The 16,489-nt window shown below is 45.6% G+C and overlaps 1 protein-coding gene across 3 annotated transcripts in view; it reads right to left on the bottom strand.

The window, feature by feature from the left end:
• LOC135543486 (rho GTPase-activating protein 6-like) overlaps positions 1-16,489 on the bottom strand; it is a 90,401-nt gene that overhangs the window by 11,679 nt on the left and 62,233 nt on the right. For all 3 annotated transcript variants that reach the window (XM_064970787.1, XM_064970785.1, XM_064970788.1), the window contains exons 2-5: positions 9,271-9,430; positions 6,659-6,730; positions 1,170-1,447; positions 841-1,036 (exon numbers count right to left, since the gene is read on the bottom strand). In XM_064970787.1, the coding sequence (XP_064826859.1) occupies positions 841-1,036; positions 1,170-1,447; positions 6,659-6,730; positions 9,271-9,430 (706 nt within the window). The remainder of the gene's footprint in view (positions 1-840; positions 1,037-1,169; positions 1,448-6,658; positions 6,731-9,270; positions 9,431-16,489) is intronic.

Raw genomic sequence — 16,489 nt, 5'->3', positions numbered from 1 at the left:
GTAAAGATGTGGGGCTGGTTGGGCAGTGCAGGGCGGGGTAAAGATAGTGGGGCTGGTTGGCAGTGCAGGGCGGGGTAAAGATGTGGGGCTGGTTGGGCAGTGCAGGGCGGGGTAAAGATGTGGGGCTGGTTGGGCAGTGCAGGGCGGGGTAAAGATGTGGGGCTGGTTGGGCAGTGCAGGGGGGTAAAGATGTGGGGCTGGTTGGGCAGTGCAGGGCGGGGTAAAGATGTGGGGCTGGTTGGGCAGTGCAGGGCAGGGTAAAGATGTGGGGCTGGTTGGGCAGTGCAGGGGGGTAAAGATGTGGGGCTGGTTGGGCAGTGCAGGGCGGGGTAAAGATGTGGGGCTGGTTGGGCAGTGCAGGGCGGGGTAAAGATGGGGCTGGTTGGGCAGTGGGCGGGGTAAAGATGTGGGGCTGGTTGGGCAGTGCAGGGCGGGGTAAAGATGGATGGGGCTGGTTGGGCAGTGCAGGGCGGGGTAAAGATGTGGGGCTGGTTGGGCAGTGCGGGGTAAAGATGTGGGGCTGGTTGGGCAGGCAGGGCGGGGTAAAGATGTGGGGCTGGTTGGGCAGTGCAGGGCAGGGTAAAGATGTGGGGCTGGTTGGGCAGTGCAGGGCGGGGTAAAGATGTGGGGCTGGTTGGGCAGTGCAGGGCAGGGTAAAGATGTGGGGCTGGTTGGGCAGTGCAGGGCAGGGTAAAGATGTGGGGCTGGTTGGGCATTTTGAAACAGGGAGGTGCTACCTGTGCTCGTTTTTGTTTTAATTTGCAAAAACCTTTTGCTATATTGTGCCCTACTGAACAGGCCCCAGGTCTGGTCAGTGAAAGGGGCGGTGTTCATTCGTACCATACTTCTCCAGGTGCTGGCAGCAGCTGTCCACCAGGCGAGGCACCTGTCTGTAGATAGGGTTGAGGCTCAGCCTCTTGTCCCGGTGCTTCTCCTTCTTGCTGGGCGCTTCAGCGGGCAGAGAGAGCTGTAGCGCCTCCAACAGGCGGGATTGGTTATTGTCCAGGTCTGTGATGGAGTCCACTGACATGCCCCCCTGCAGACCACAATGAGAGCATTATCAAGCTGACGTCTACTTGAGGTCACAGACACACACACAAACACACACGCACAACGATGGAGTGTGTGCATGGAGTTGGTACAGTAGGCGTGTGGGGGGAGACCCTCACCCTCCTGCGCGCCCGCGGGGCAGCCTCGGGCGTGTTGGGCGACGTGGACTCGTTAGCTGTCTCCGAGGTGGAGCTGAGGGAGGAGTTACTGCTGGACAGCTCCTTAATAGTGGACCTCTTGGTGGCAAACTGCAGGATGGACGACACCAGGTCCGACGGGTCCTTATGCTCCTCCCTGTGAGGAGGGTCCTGACGCAGGCCGTCCTGGCGCTGCCTGTGGGTCCGGTCATTGGCGATTACCTGGGACAGGGCCATACCGAAGGCCTGGGGGATGCATTCTGGAAGGGGAGGGGGAGAGAGGAATGTAAATACCATATTCTCAGAGAGAGAGAGAGAGAGAGAGAGAGAGAGAGAGAGAGAGAGTGTGTGTGTGTGTGTGTGTTTGGTCGTGTATGGATGAAAGATGTGTGCCGCCCTCTGTGTGAATGTGTTTGTGTGTGAACGATAGAGATCTTTAGATTACGATCGTTACTGTTTTGATTGTTCTGTGATTACTCATTGAATATTTGGACGCAGGTGTTGTTGCCCCACGTATCCACATATTCGACTACATCATATTTCCTTTGAGACATTGACAGGCCCACAAGGGAAAATGGAGACATTCTTAACGTGAGTGAAAGAAAAAAACATAACAAATAATGTTTTAACGGAAATTAAATTCACACAATGGAAAGACAAGGAATTCATGGAAATCAATTCACACTACAGAAAGAGAAGGGATGAACGGAAATGTAATTGACACTACAGAAAGAGAAGGGATAAAGCTAAAAACAAATGGCTGTTTACAGAGTTGGCTTATCGCAACTCAGGACTATCAACATGAAACAAATCACCAATGAAACATTACAAGATACCATCTGTGTTTCGATGAACACGCCAAAAAGAGATTACTGCACATGCTACGAATAAAACAGATGAAACTAAATCTCATAAAACGTCTCATCCAGCCTATATTGTCCCATAAATAAGTCAACAAGGAACCATTTCTTAACAGTACGTCTGTTGAAGACTTCTCTGCACATTAGCCAGGTGGTCTTTGATCCCAGTGAACAATAAAGCCTGTCCAGCTACAGGTCATTTTTAGAACAGGCTCACGGCAGTCTCGTAAACTCAATCAACAGCGTCCGTGTGATCTGGCTCTACTCTAGGCCTGTTCTCATTCTCTGTCTAGGAGAGAAACTAAGCTATTTTAGTTTGCGTACTCAAAATGAGCACTAAAATCAACTACTGTTACAGCCTTCAGAGCAAGTGCGTCTCCAAAAAAATTGGTGGTAGAAGGCTACATTATAAACAGATCCCTCTCAGGAGTGAGTTTGACGCAGTGTGTACCCAAATGTAAGAAAGTTCATTTACTATGGTTTTTCTAAACAGCTGAGAGAGGCTGCTCCAGAGGCCAGTGTGGAATCACATCAACCCAGTGGACCACAGCACATGCCACATCATCACATATGACCCACTCTGGTGACAGACTGAGCCAGAGCTTTGAGACAACACAGGACAGCTGGGATAGAGAGGGGGGAGAGAGATAGATGGGGGGAGGGATGCAGGGAGAGAGGGGAGAGGGAAAGAAGCAGGGAGAGAGAGCGGGAGGGAGGGAGAAAGAGGGATGGAAGTAAGGAGAGTGAGAGAGAGGGGGGGAGCAGGGAGGGAGAATGAGCGAGTCATCATGTACTAAACAACCGTATATGCTAGGTGACACAGTCCACTCTCTCTACAACCACACACTTTGAGAATGTTTACTTAAACACACACACACACATGCATTCGAACATGAATACATACACACACACACCCTAATGACAAAGCATTTGGCAGCCTGCATGTTCACAGCCACTATGTTTCTAACCCAGTACCTCAGGGAAATGTTTCATCGACCGCCGACCTCTCCCACAGTGAGTTTACATGACATGAGAAACTGAGAATGGGACTGCTGCTGTGATTAATTATTTACATACAGTACCGGTCAAACATTTGGACACACCTACTCGATCAAGGGTTTTTTGTTATTTTTTATATTTTTTTTACATTGTAGGATAATAGTGAAGACATCAAAACTATGAAATAAAACATATGGAATCATGTAGTAACCAAAACAGTGTTAAACAAATCAAAATATATGTTATACAGTGGGGCAAAAAGTATTTAGTCAGCCACCAATTGTGCAAGTTCTCCCACTTAAAAAGATGAGAGAGGCCTGTAATTTTCATCATAGGTACACTTCAAATATGACAGACAAAATGAGAAAAAAAATCCAGAAAATCACATTGTAGGATTTTTAAAGAATTTATTTGCAAATGATGGTGGAAAAAAAGTATTTGGTCAATAACAAAAGTTTCTCAATACTTTGTTATATACCCTTTGTTGTCAATGACAGAGGTCAAACGTTTTATGTAAGTCTTCACAAGGTTTTCACTCACTGTTGCTGGTCGTTGAAGTGTACCCACAATTGGTGGCTGACTAAATACTTTTTTGCCCCACTGTAAGTAGTCACATTTTGCCTTGATGACAGCTTTGCACACTCTTGGCATACTCTCAACCAGATTCATGAGGTAGTCACTTGGAATGCCTTTTGATTAACAGGTGTGCCTTGTTAAAAGTACATTTGTGGAATTTCTTTCCTTCTTAATGTGTTTGAGCCAATCAGTTGTGGTGTGACGAGGTAGCGGTGGTATACAGAAGATAGCCCTATTTGGTAAAAGACCAAGTCCATATTATGGCAAGAACAGCTCAAATAAGCAAAGAGAAACGACATTCCATCATTACTTTAAGACATGAAGGTCAGTCAATCCGGAAAATGTTGAGAACTTTGTAAGTTTCTTCAAGCGCAGTGCAAAAACCATCAAGCGCTATGATGTAACTGGCTCTCGTGAGGACCGCCAAAGGCAAGGAAGACCCAGAGTTTCATCTGCTGCAGAGTATAAGTTCATTAGAGTTACCAGCCTCGGAAATTGCAGCCCAAAGAAATGCTTCACAGATCTTCTTCATAAACATGACATTCTGTAGAGCTCACAGGCATCAACACAAAAACAAGATCCCACAAAAACCCAGTGGGAAAAGGCTGCCTAAATATGATCCCCAATCAGAGACAATGATTGGGAACCACACCAGGCCAACATAGAAATACAAAAACTAGAGTACCCACCCTAGTCACACCCCGACCTAACCAAATAAAAGGCTCTCTAAGGTCAGGGTGTGACATTAACATTTAAATTACATTCTTTAAGAGTCCTGTGTAGTATTTTAGTATAGTTTTGATACTTTCTGCAAGGCAATTGATTAGCATTAAAAACTTTGTGGCTGGAGCCTCCCGAGTGGAGCAGAGGTCTAAGACACTGCATCATAGTGCGAACTGCGTTGCTACAGATGCTGGTTTGAGACCCGTGCCGGCCGTGACTGGGAGACCCATGAGGCGACGCACAATTGCATCGGGCCGCTTCTGGGGGATTCTGGTAAGATGCCTGCAAAGTCGGCTGAATTCCAGTAGACGGCCGAGTCCGACACCCGATTCCGGGCTGATTCAATCAATTCAAGCCCCCCGAAAGAGGGCCACTTCTAGGCCGATTCTTCATTGCTAGCTGGGATTAGACCGGTTGAATTCTGTCTTTTGGTCTGATGAGTCCAAATTCTTGATTTTTGGTACCAACCGCTGTGTCTTTGTGAGATGTAGAGTAAGTGAACGGATGATCTCCGCATGTGTAGTTCCCACCGTGAAGCATGGAGGAGGAGATGTGATAGTGTGGGGGTGCTTTGCTGGTGACACTGTCAATGATTTATTTAGATTTCAAGGCACACTTAACCAGCATGGCCACCACAGCATTTTGCAGCGATACACCATCCCATCTGGTTTGCGCTTAGTGGGACAATTGTTTGTTTTTCAACAGGACAATGAACCAACACACCTACAGGCTGTGTAAGGGCTATTTGACCAAGAAGGACAGTGATGGAGTGTTGCATCAGATGACCTGGCCTCCACAATCACCCGACCTCAACCCAATACAGATGGATTGGGATGGGTTGGACCGCAGAGTGAAGGAAAAGCAGTCAACAAGGGCTCAGCATATGTGGGATTGCTGGAAAAGCATTCCATGTGAAGCTGGTTGAGAGAATGCCAAGAGTGTGCAAAGCTGTCATCAACGCAAAGGGTGGCTACTATATATAACATATATTTTGATTTGTTTAACACTTTTTTGGTTAGTACATAATTCCATGTGTTATTTCATAGTTTTGAAAATTAAAAAATTAAAAAATTGAAAAATTGAAAAATTGAAAAACACTTGAATGAGTAGGTGTGTCCAAACTTTGGACTGGTACTGTGTACAACGGGCAGAGCTGACGTTGATGTTACTGTTGCCCACCAGCATCAAAGAGAACCTGAAATACATGCATGTTTCCAACAAATAAACTGACTGCAAGGAAAGTTCCCCACAGCTTGTGAGCAAATGTGGAAGATACTTGGAGTGGTTTTTACCTCCATCTCTATTGGAGAGTTCCCTTCCATCAGATCTGTAGTTAGCACATTGCCAAATATGCCGTCTGTGATGCAGGCACAGTGGCTGTATTTCAGCCCAGTCCCCTTACAAGGAGTCGCTCCACTTTGCTAAAAATATCCCTCCTCCTCCCCTCGTAAATATGTCTGTGTTTTCATAGCCACTCTGCTATTCACCTGGGGCTGAGGCTGCACTTAAAAAAAAGGTGCTATCTAGAACCTTAAAGGGTTCTTCAGCTGTCCCCAATGGAGAACCCTTTTTGGTTCTGAGGCAAAAAGCCTTATGGGTTCCATGTAGTACCCTTTCCACAGAGGGTTCTACCCAGAACCAAAAAGGGTTCTCCTATGGGAACAGCCGAAGAACCCTTTTGGAACCCTTTCTTCTAAGAGTGTAGGGCTGGAGACTGACAAGGTTCTGTTTTCCCTGAAAACTAAATGTAAGTGACAGCATAAAAAGAAAAAAGAAAAACCCAAAGAAAAAATGTAAACTAGAGCGCTCCCCCCTAACCCCTGGTTCTAGTTTGCATCTGAAAAGACACCCAGTCCTTATCTTTCCAATATTTCCACTATCCTTATGCCTCCTTAGTCCATTTTGAAGCATCAATAGTGAAGGGACCGCTTTCAATGTCTGCCTTGTTAAACAGTGTTAATTGCATTACCAAGGAGGATGCTGCCTGCATAGCCTAGAGATCTGTTATATTAATTTGAAGAGTTTGTCACAGCAGGAAAATGTACAGTACAAAGCACTTCGTCTTTCCATAAAATTCCATTGTTGGGGGGGTCCACTAGTTACCACAGACACAAAGTCAAAATTGGCAATGTAAAAATTGGTTTATATTTAGGTTAATTTAAAGTTAGGGTTAGGCATAAGGTTAGCCATGTGGTTAAGGTTAGATTTAAAATAAAACATTTAACAAGAGAAAGTGAAGAAATGGGCAGGGTTTATGACTTTGTGGATGTGGTAACTAGGGATAACCATGTTGAGGGCTTCACATTAATATACCTTTATCTTTATTTTTCTCTTTCGCCAAAGAGTCCAACTTCCTCCTCAGCGACTTCTTCCTTTTCTGTCCATCTGAGAGAGAAAAATAAAGAAAATAATGAAAACTGTCATTTATCTGTACACACTGATAACAATCCACACATTGACCTGCTGTCACATTAGGTGATATTTTCCATTAGCATGTATGTCGGACATTTTGGAGATGATCAAGCCAGTGGCTTCAAAGAGCATTGGTTATCAGAACACTGCAGCAATAAAGATGACAGATGAGTATCTCCAGCCTCTGGTCCAGTGGTTTCATCAATAGAGGATCAAGAGGAAAGAAACATAGGACATTCTCATTTCCTCTTGATCCTCAGGCTTTCCTGTGAAGAGGGATTATTAAGGAATCAGCCAATCAGCATTCAGGGCTCAAATCACCCACTTTATAATATATATCCCATAAGGAATCAGGGCTCCAGTTCACCTGAGCTCAATCCTGGAAGTGAAACTTAACCCTGAGAAAGGTAGAGAATGAGCCCCTTCAATGGCCAGCAGCATACCACCCTGCATACCACTGCTGGCTTAAATAATAATAATATCCCAATACCCCAGGGCAGTGATTGGGGACACTGCCATGTGTAGAGTGCTGTCTTTCCGATGGGACGTTAAACAGGTGTCCTGACTCTCTGAGGTCATTGAAGATCCCATGGCACTTATCGTAAGAGTAGGGGTGTTAACCCTGGTATCCTGGCTAAATTCCCAAACTGGCCCTCAAACCATCACGGTCACCTAATAATCCCCGGTTTACAATTGGCTCATTCATCCCCCTCCCCTGTAACTATTCCCCAGGTTGTTGCTGCAAATGAGAATGTGTTCTCAGTCAACTTACCTGGTAAAAGTGTAAAATATATTTTATAGTATATTATTATACTGTTATATCAAGGTTACAGCACTGCACTTAACAAGAAAAGATATTACCAGCTGTGGACTGTTTGGATAATTTCACATCATGCTTTGAATTAGTGTGGATCCAAATATGAGTTTCAGTTTGAAAAGGACTGAATCGTTATGAGGAAGGGAAAGAAGTGTTTTGTCAGCTGTCAACAAGATCTATGACTCCGAGCAAGAACTTTGATTAATGCACAGGAAACCTCCGGCAGCTTGGACCAGGGGTTGGAACTCTATTAGGGAAATACCTCAAAACTGTGTCTATAGCCAGAGCACCTCTAATCAAACAGTCGATTAATCTGTCTTCAAAACAGTCGAGATGTTATTAACTGGGCACACACTGGTTGAATCAACGTTGTTTCCACACCATTTCAATTAAATTTCATTGAACCAATGTGGAATAGATGTTAAATTGACATCTGTGCCCCGTGGTTATGCTCTTTTATGATTGGTTTATAATCTTAACAAGGATTGTTTTTCTCCCATTGACTCAGTCAAATCTGTTCTTGGAACAGGTACATAGAACAGGTTGCTAAGAAACTATGCTTTGACATACCTACAGATCGTTATGGGAATATCTGAAGACCGAGTACGAGAGAACAAGAGTGAAGAATAGTAAGGGAGTTGGAGAAAGACAGCGGGGGGGTATGAGACAGAGATGCCATGAGAGAAAGGGAGCAGGAGACAGTATGTGTGTGACAGAAAGAAAGAGAGAGGAAGGTGTATGAGAGAGAGAGAAAATGAGAGAGAGAAAGAGAGAGAGAGAGAGAGAGAGAGAGAGAGAGAGAGAGAGAGAGAGAGAGAGAGAGAGAGAGAGAGAGAAAGAAAGAAAGAAGAGGAAATGGTTTGGATTCTTGTCAGTTGACTCTACAAAGTTGGACAGTAATCCCAGGAATCTCCAGTCCTCTTTCTCTTCCCCACTCCAACGACTCGTGAAACGATCCAATGAGCCATTTGCTTTTCTGTTCTCTATTTTTTCAAGGATCTCCGGGCCTCAGCGAAACACCGGCTAACCCAACCCCAGGCGAAGATAAACAAAACCCACAGTCAGTGTGCTGAAATATCTCAGTAACACATGCCTGAGGGGTTCTGGAATTCATAAGGAACACAGACAAACGCATTAAATCATCCGGGGGAGAGGTAGAACTTTTGACTGGAATGCACGCCCTGGCTAATATACAGCTCTCCACAGAGCATGACTTAGAACAGAGCAGCAGGCTACGGCCCTATGGTACTGAGTGGAAAGGGCTACACATCTTCATGTGTAAGTGTCTTCGTGACACTACATAAGACAGGAAGTTCACTCCTGAGTCTTCTAGATGTACTGTATAGGAAAACATGTGTACTGAGGTTTACATCTCAAATCATAAGTGCTTAAAGCTTCTCCAAACACACTCTGTGGAGGGGAAGCTCACGGTTGTCTGCTCGACAGTTTGATATTGGTCTCGGAGAGGTCCAAGGTGGATGTTGATGGCATATGTTTGTGAAAACGCTTGTAGCATTGCCACAGGGACAGACTGACTAGCCATATGAACAGACAGGCGGATGGACGGACTCGAAAGGAAGACAGACAGACAGACGACATTTACACGCGCGCACGCGCACACACACACGCTCACACACGCGCACGCACGCACGCACGCACACACCCACACACACACAAAAACACCTCGATACTTTACCTTTGGGGATGGTGATCTGACAGCCCAGGTCATAGTCTTGATGGAGCCTGTTGAAGGCTACCTCTTGTAGCCAGGTCCGTTCCAGCTCCGACAGGCTCTGGATGGCCGTCGGCGTCAGCCGTACACTCCGCCCTGACAGGCTGTTCCAGGTGAAGTCACCCTGGGGAGAGATTTCTATTCTGTCACTTGGCAGAGGAACATTTGTTAGCTACCGGAGCGAGTGGCTAGCACCAGCTGTTCTTATTTAAGACTACCTCAACTGTTACCACTTTCATCAGTGATACTGTCACCATAACCTGACCGCGTTGTTAGATATTTTCTGTTATGTTGTACAATTGACCGTGATGCCCATAATGATCGAAGGCTGGCTCAATATAGTTCCTTAATAACACCTAGATCAACTTAAATAAGTGGAATTTAATTCCTGGTCTAATTTTGGTTGATGTTATTCACAATAATATTTAAGGGTGCCATTATTTGTGAAACCTTGATTTGGAGGACATTGATTTTAATTAAATCAATAAATGATTTTGTTGGGTTCCATTGAAACATTAATAAAGTACAGTATTCTTCACATGTTGGTATTTTGAGTTTCTCTCTAAAATTACACTGTTTATATTTGTTTAAGTATTGTTTATGCATTGCCAGTGCAGGGGTGCCAGTGATTTTGGATCCCACTGTATATACAATATATATATACATAGTGGAGAGGACAGTATTGTATATGGTGGGTTAGGGAAAGGGGAGGAACGAGAGTAGATGGCTTGACTAGCAGTCAACTCAAAAAGAGCTTCATGATGAACTCATAAATCACCTCAATGGGTCTATGGTTCTGCATTTCCCTCTGTCATCCCTACAAGCTGGTGAAGAGAGAGGACAGAGCTAGAGTACTGATGTATTAGCGGCAGGGTAGCCTAGTGGTTAGAGCGTTGGACTAGGTTGCAAGTTCAAATCCCTGAGCTGACAAGGTACAAATCTGTCGTTCTGCCCCTGAATAGGCAGTTAACGCACTGTTCCTAGGCTGTCATTGAAAATAAGAATTTGTTCTTAACTGACTTGCCTAGTAAAATAAAGGTAAAAATAAGATAAAATAGCCAGAGGTCAGAGCAGGTCAGCATTTTTCATCATGAATCTTGTTCTGGAGGCAGCTCTGCAGAGTGGTCACTTGCTGGCACAACCACAACGTCTTAAATCTGACACACGCACACACACACACACACCTCCTTGAACCGGCCTTAGTACGTCATAGAACTTTATTTCGCTTGTAATTTGTTCTTATGCAAGCCTAGTTTTGTGCAACAACTTTGAATTCACTCCTGCTTAAAGATACAACAATACCCACCATGTGCTTCCAAAACGCCCCAGCCAGCTGAGAGGAACAACAGCATCATCCACCAGAACAGTGGTTTTCACAAGGAGGTGGAAATAGAAGATCGACACAGCTGTACTAAGAGGACAGAGGCTTCTCACCCGCCCTGATACTTCCTAGCTAACGAGCATGCAGAGGAACAGCCAGATGCACTCGCTCCAATAGTTAGTCATTAGCGTCTAGCCCTGTGTGGATGAAACCACAGCACTGTTGTTGTGAGTTCCCCACCCCACTGGTGGTGGCAGGGAGCTCGTTCCGTTCCAGTCCCCTCCACTGGTGGTGGCAGGGAGCTCGTTCCGTTCCAGTCCCCTCCACTGGTGATGGCAGGGAGCTCGTTCCGTTCCAGTCCCCTCCACTGGTGGTGGCAGGGAGCTCGTTCCGTTCCAGTCCCCTCCACTGGTGATGGCAGGGAGCTCATTCTGTTCCAGTCCCCTCCACTGGTGGTGGCAGGGAGCTCGTTCCGTTCCAGTCCCCTCCACTGGTGGTGGCAGGGAGCTCGTTCTGTTCCAGTCCCCTCCACTGGTGATGGCAGGGAGCTCGTTCCGTTCCAGTCCCCTCCACTGGTGGTGGCAGGGAGGGAGTCCCCTCCACTGGTGATTCCGTTCCAGTCCCCTCCACTGGTGATGGCAGGGAGCTCTGTTCTGTTCCAGTCCCTCCACTGGTGGTGGCAGGGAGCTCGTTCCAGTCCCCTCCACTGGTGATGGCAGGGAGCTCGTTCTGTTCCAGTCCCCTCCACTGGTGATGGCAGGGAGCTCGTTCTGTTCCAGTCCCCTCCACTGGTGGTGGCAGGGAGCTCGTTCCGTTCCAGTCCCCTCCACTGGTGATGGCAGGGAGCTCGTTCTGTTCCAGTCCCCTCCACTGGTGGTGGCAGGGAGCTCGGAGTCCCCTCCACTGGTGATGGCAGGGAGCTCGTTCTGTTCCAGTCCCCTCCACTGGTGATGGCAGGGAGCTCGTTCCGTTCCTATCCCCTCCACTGGTGATGGCAGGGAGCTCGTTCCGTTCCTATCCCCTCCACTGGTGGTGGCAGGGAGCTCGTTCTGTTCCAGTCCCCTCCACTGGTAATGGCAGGGAGCTCGTTCCGTTCCAGTCCCCTCCACTGGTTGCACACACAGGAAACAGCCGTAAGGGGTGAAGGGAAGGGGGACCTTTGAAGGGGGGGGCGGGGGGGAACAGCTGGAAAAGCAGGGGCTGCTACTCTCTTGAGCTTTTAGGCATGGCAGGGGGGCTGAATGCGATGGCGGAGCTCCAATTCCCCCGAGTCCATCTATGGATCATGTATGGAATGGCTATGGAACGCTGGTACCTCAGAAATGCTGCTCCCTCCTCACCACTTGGGAGTTCTCTTCAGACTCCAATTCTAGTCTCTATGAGCACATTTACAATACAGTAAACAGGAAAGCCAGTTGACTTTGACAGTGCTTAGTGTACACAACTAATCTGCTACAAAACAATTCAACATGCTTGTCAGAGCCATGACCCTTGTCAGAGCCATGGGTGAATTAAAGGGGTCAAATATCTACTATGGCTGCTCCCTTAACAACCTCAGGAAGAAAAATGATCTTGTCCAATTTTATCCTCTCCCCTGTACATACTGTAAACATTTGCCAGAGAACCAATCAATATCGGTCAGTTTGTGTTTCATAATCACTCTATTCACACTTGGCTAAGGACTACAGTTGACTAGGAACTACATCTCCCAAACCTGTTAACCATCTCAACTCTTGTTCCACCACCCAGCTCTGGGTCCCACATGGTCCCAGATATAAAGATATATAAAGACAGGGTCCGACCAGGCTGCCTCCCTCCACACTCTTAGTGTGTTTTCCACTACTCACATATTATCATATCCACTCTGCGCCTGAAAACATGTTTACCCTCGACATAGGTAGACCTCATGGCCAGAGATACTGCCAATAGGACGAGTACAAATTGTCACTCAGAATGAGTTGTCCTCAACACATCAATTCCATGTGATTTCCCAGTGAAATCAGGAAATCAATTCAACTTCCTTGCCAACTGCATAGAGCTGAAACAATAAGCTTACTGTATGCAAGTTGATTCTTACCTTGCCTTTCAGTAGTGCATTGTCATAGGTCTCAATCATGTTTGAGCTTGCTTTAATAGCGGGATGAGAATAGAATTGTAAAATGGTCGTGTACTGCAATCGAGTTATTCCATTTGCTTTGAACATCTCTATTCAACCAATCATCAGACAATGTGCAAGAAAACACTTCCTGTTATCGAACTATAATCTTATTCAGGTTGTCACTTAACAACTTGGCTTAGGTAGTAATTATATTGCTTTGAAAAGTGTAAAAGTCTTGCAAGAAGAAAGGTTAACTGTAGCATACCAATGACTGTCATGTAGGGTAGGCTATTACTCTACTGTGATATAAAGGGCATGTCTACAATAATGCCTTAAGGCAGACTGGCGGTTCGTTAAACAAAGTATAGAATGTACAGAGGGAGGATCAACATCTTCATCTAATCATGGCTATTCCTGACTCTCAAATCCGAGCTGAAAAAAAATCTATTGACTCATGACAATATTCAACCTATAGGCTCTGTTCTCTCCTATGTGATGTATTGTGTGAGAGTGTGGGCGTGTTACTGTTTGTCAGGGCAGCCCTTGTCTAAATAGCTTTGGGATGGCTCGGCTAATGAGGTGGGCGTATGCACCTTTTTAATTCTGTTCAATGAGCGAGGACAAATTGCACAAATTGAAGCAAAAGAATATGTGTGTTTCCATGGTAACGTATACACAGAGCCTCAAGTGTTCCGGGATATGCAGAAAACATCACCATGGCAACCCTTGAACGAACGCTCAATCGCTAAACATGCCCACGCTACTGACCTCACTGAATGGACACATAGTAAAGAAAGAGCATCATCAGTTGAATCAATGCGCATGTTTTCATATTAGAAGACCAACTGGAATGTTCCATATGCTCTCTCTCATTTCTCAGCTAAATGCAGTGACCTAAAATAATCTTCAACAACTCAGCAACCATCAGCAGTAGCAAACTGCACAGTAACTTCAACTACATCATACAATCGAACATTTCATGGTGATTTTCATAACACGCTGTCTGCATGAAAACCAGTGAATTTAAAGTTGGGAAGACACAATAGCCCTGGTTGGCACTCTGTCAAAGACAACATGTTCCTCTCTCTCCATTAGATTCATTCTATTAAGACCCTGGCAGGTACAAACCTACTGCTTTAATTGAGAACACATTCATTTGATCCAAAGGACCAGAAGAATCTGGGCCCAGAAATGAGGTGTAGTATGTCACTCTAGGGATCAACACACAGTCATAGCCTATAGGTGAGAGCATAGAAATAGAGGTACACTCAATATGGCCGCCGGAATGTCGACTTGAACGTCCGTTCTAGTCATTCTAATTCAATGGGTGAGAGAGTGTATAAAAATAATGTTGACTTGAATGGGAATCCTCTGATATGACTGTATTGACAACACATGTCCATAGTGTTGGTTGCAGGACAAAAGATTACGACATCACCCATTAAACCACAGCAAACAAACAATGCAGAATGCTCTGAACCTAACTAAGCAATTCACCAGTCAGATGAATTAGTGGGCCACAGGAGGTTTGTGGCACCTTAATTGGGGAGGATGGGCTCATTGCAATGGCTGGAGCGGAATAGGTGGAATGGTATCAAACACATCAAACACATGGTTTGATGCCATTCCATTCGCGCCGTTCCAGACATTATTATGAGCCGCCCTCCCCTCAGCAGCCTCCACTGCAGCGGGCCGGCGCGTAATCTCGCTTATGCCGGGACAATAATAGGTTATTGACACCACTCTGGTCCCTTTCAAGTGGTTTCATATGCATATGCCTGTACAGAATCATGTGAAGTCAAACTTTAGAATGAGAATTCCAAATCTTGCAAATGAACCAATTTGATCCATCTACGAGAACATTTTAAACAATGTGATTGTTTCTTATGCTGAAGGTACAGTAGGCTATCACTCGTTATACAGAGCATTAAACAGAACTGTATACATCATACAATAAGACAACCACCTCATATTGCCAAGTGAACTTTTGCTCAACCTTTCTAGCACCACTGACCAGTATGCTCCAGACCTCACTTGAGGATTTCTTATTATAACAACAACCCCATGCGAATGTGACCGTGAACAGATGAAATCAGTGACAGCTGATGTCCCTGTCATCAACTCTCGCCCTTCTAATTTTCTAAATCCATTGTTACTGCGTGTGTATTCTATGCGGTATTATGAAATAGAATCCAATTCATGTAAAAACAAACCTTGAAACACCCCAACACAAACATATCCACACCACAGGGAGAGGACAGGCCGCACATGTAACTAACGGCAACATGTGTTGCCTTTTGAAAATGACGGTCGGCTCTCCAACCCTCTCAGATGAGGATACCACATCGCACATCTGAAGAGGAAACATCCCAATCCCAATTTTGCATAGGGATGCCGCCTGATACCGTGGCCCATGTAAAAAAAAAAAATGTAAAAGAGGGAAATGTGTTAAGCAATTGCAGCAAAGGAATGTTCCTTTTTACATCATTGTTTTTACTCTTTATGTTTTTGTTTTACAAGTCCCGTTGACTCTGACGTGGTAATGGATTACTCGTGTAGCGCTGGAACCACAGCAAGGCGAACATCTGCCTGCAATTACAGCGCCGCTGGGCTAGCTAAACTCTGGTTGGCCTGTCAGAGACAAAGGATTGATGGACCCCTCCACCTGCCGTGGTCCATCCGTCTCGCTGGCTGAGAGAAAATAGCCCGGGGAACATCCTGGTACGTCAACTAGCAAAAGTCAAGTTATCAGAAGACAACTGGGGGGCTAATGAGGACGATCGTGTATCATAAGCATTCAGTAAGAAGAAAAAACATGCCTAACTATCCAAGCACATCAATTGTGAGCCTTCATCTCATCTCGAGCATGGCTGTCAGGGAGAGACTATACTATAAAATAAACCACGGTGAAACAGGGGAGGTAACTACCACTGGTCATATCAACAATTACAAAATATTTTGTGTTTCTTTAGGGGGATGGTGTGCTTCCAATGTACTATTCTAAATTGCAAATATGTGGGACTGTGACAACACACCAGCTCCAGCTCGTGACAAACATACTTGCTTGCTAATCAAGTGAAGCGGGGCCATATGAGGTAGATTATGTTGAAGACAGGGTAGCACAAACTCCAAACTGTAACTACATAACAATGTGTGCATTAGGGTAACTGAGTTCAACCCTTGAGGTTGAGGGTATAGATGACGTCATTGTTACATAACATATAGAACCAAAACAATTCTGGTATCAAGCAAATGTGATTGTTAAGGAGAGGTTGTAGACATTACCCCAGTCAGGCCTGTAAGACAACATGGCTTCAATTAAATCAAAACCACATTGGCCCAATTTTTCTACTGACAAATTCAATCACAGAATGGTTTATTACTGTAAAGTTTTATTAGTGTAAGTTAAGTACTGTAACGTTTTCCTTCAGCTATAACTTTATGTGTGTACGAGTGGCCCGTGTGTGTGTGTCATATATTTTAATCATATAACCTCATGTAAAACTAAACCACACCTCCTCCCACTGCTCTATTCAGCCTATAGCGTGACCCAAGATCGCTCCCCTCTCTCTCCTTCCTTCTCTCTTCTTCTCCACCCCCCTGTCCATCCAGCCAACCAGCCCAAACACTAAGGGGCTCTGGTGCACGCGCTCCCTGCTCTCTCTTCCCCTACAGCCGAGATCACCACCGCCAAAGAATGTGTGTAATCTCCCATGCATGCCAGCAGGCAAATCCTCTAGCTTTAGAGATCAACAGCGCTGTGA

This window comes from Oncorhynchus masou, chromosome 7 (genome assembly GCF_036934945.1).
Source record: "Oncorhynchus masou masou isolate Uvic2021 chromosome 7, UVic_Omas_1.1, whole genome shotgun sequence".
Taxonomy (NCBI): Eukaryota; Metazoa; Chordata; class Actinopteri; order Salmoniformes; family Salmonidae; genus Oncorhynchus; species Oncorhynchus masou.
Note: the sequence above shows the minus strand (reverse complement) of the source record. Positions and strands in the feature narration are given on the sequence as shown.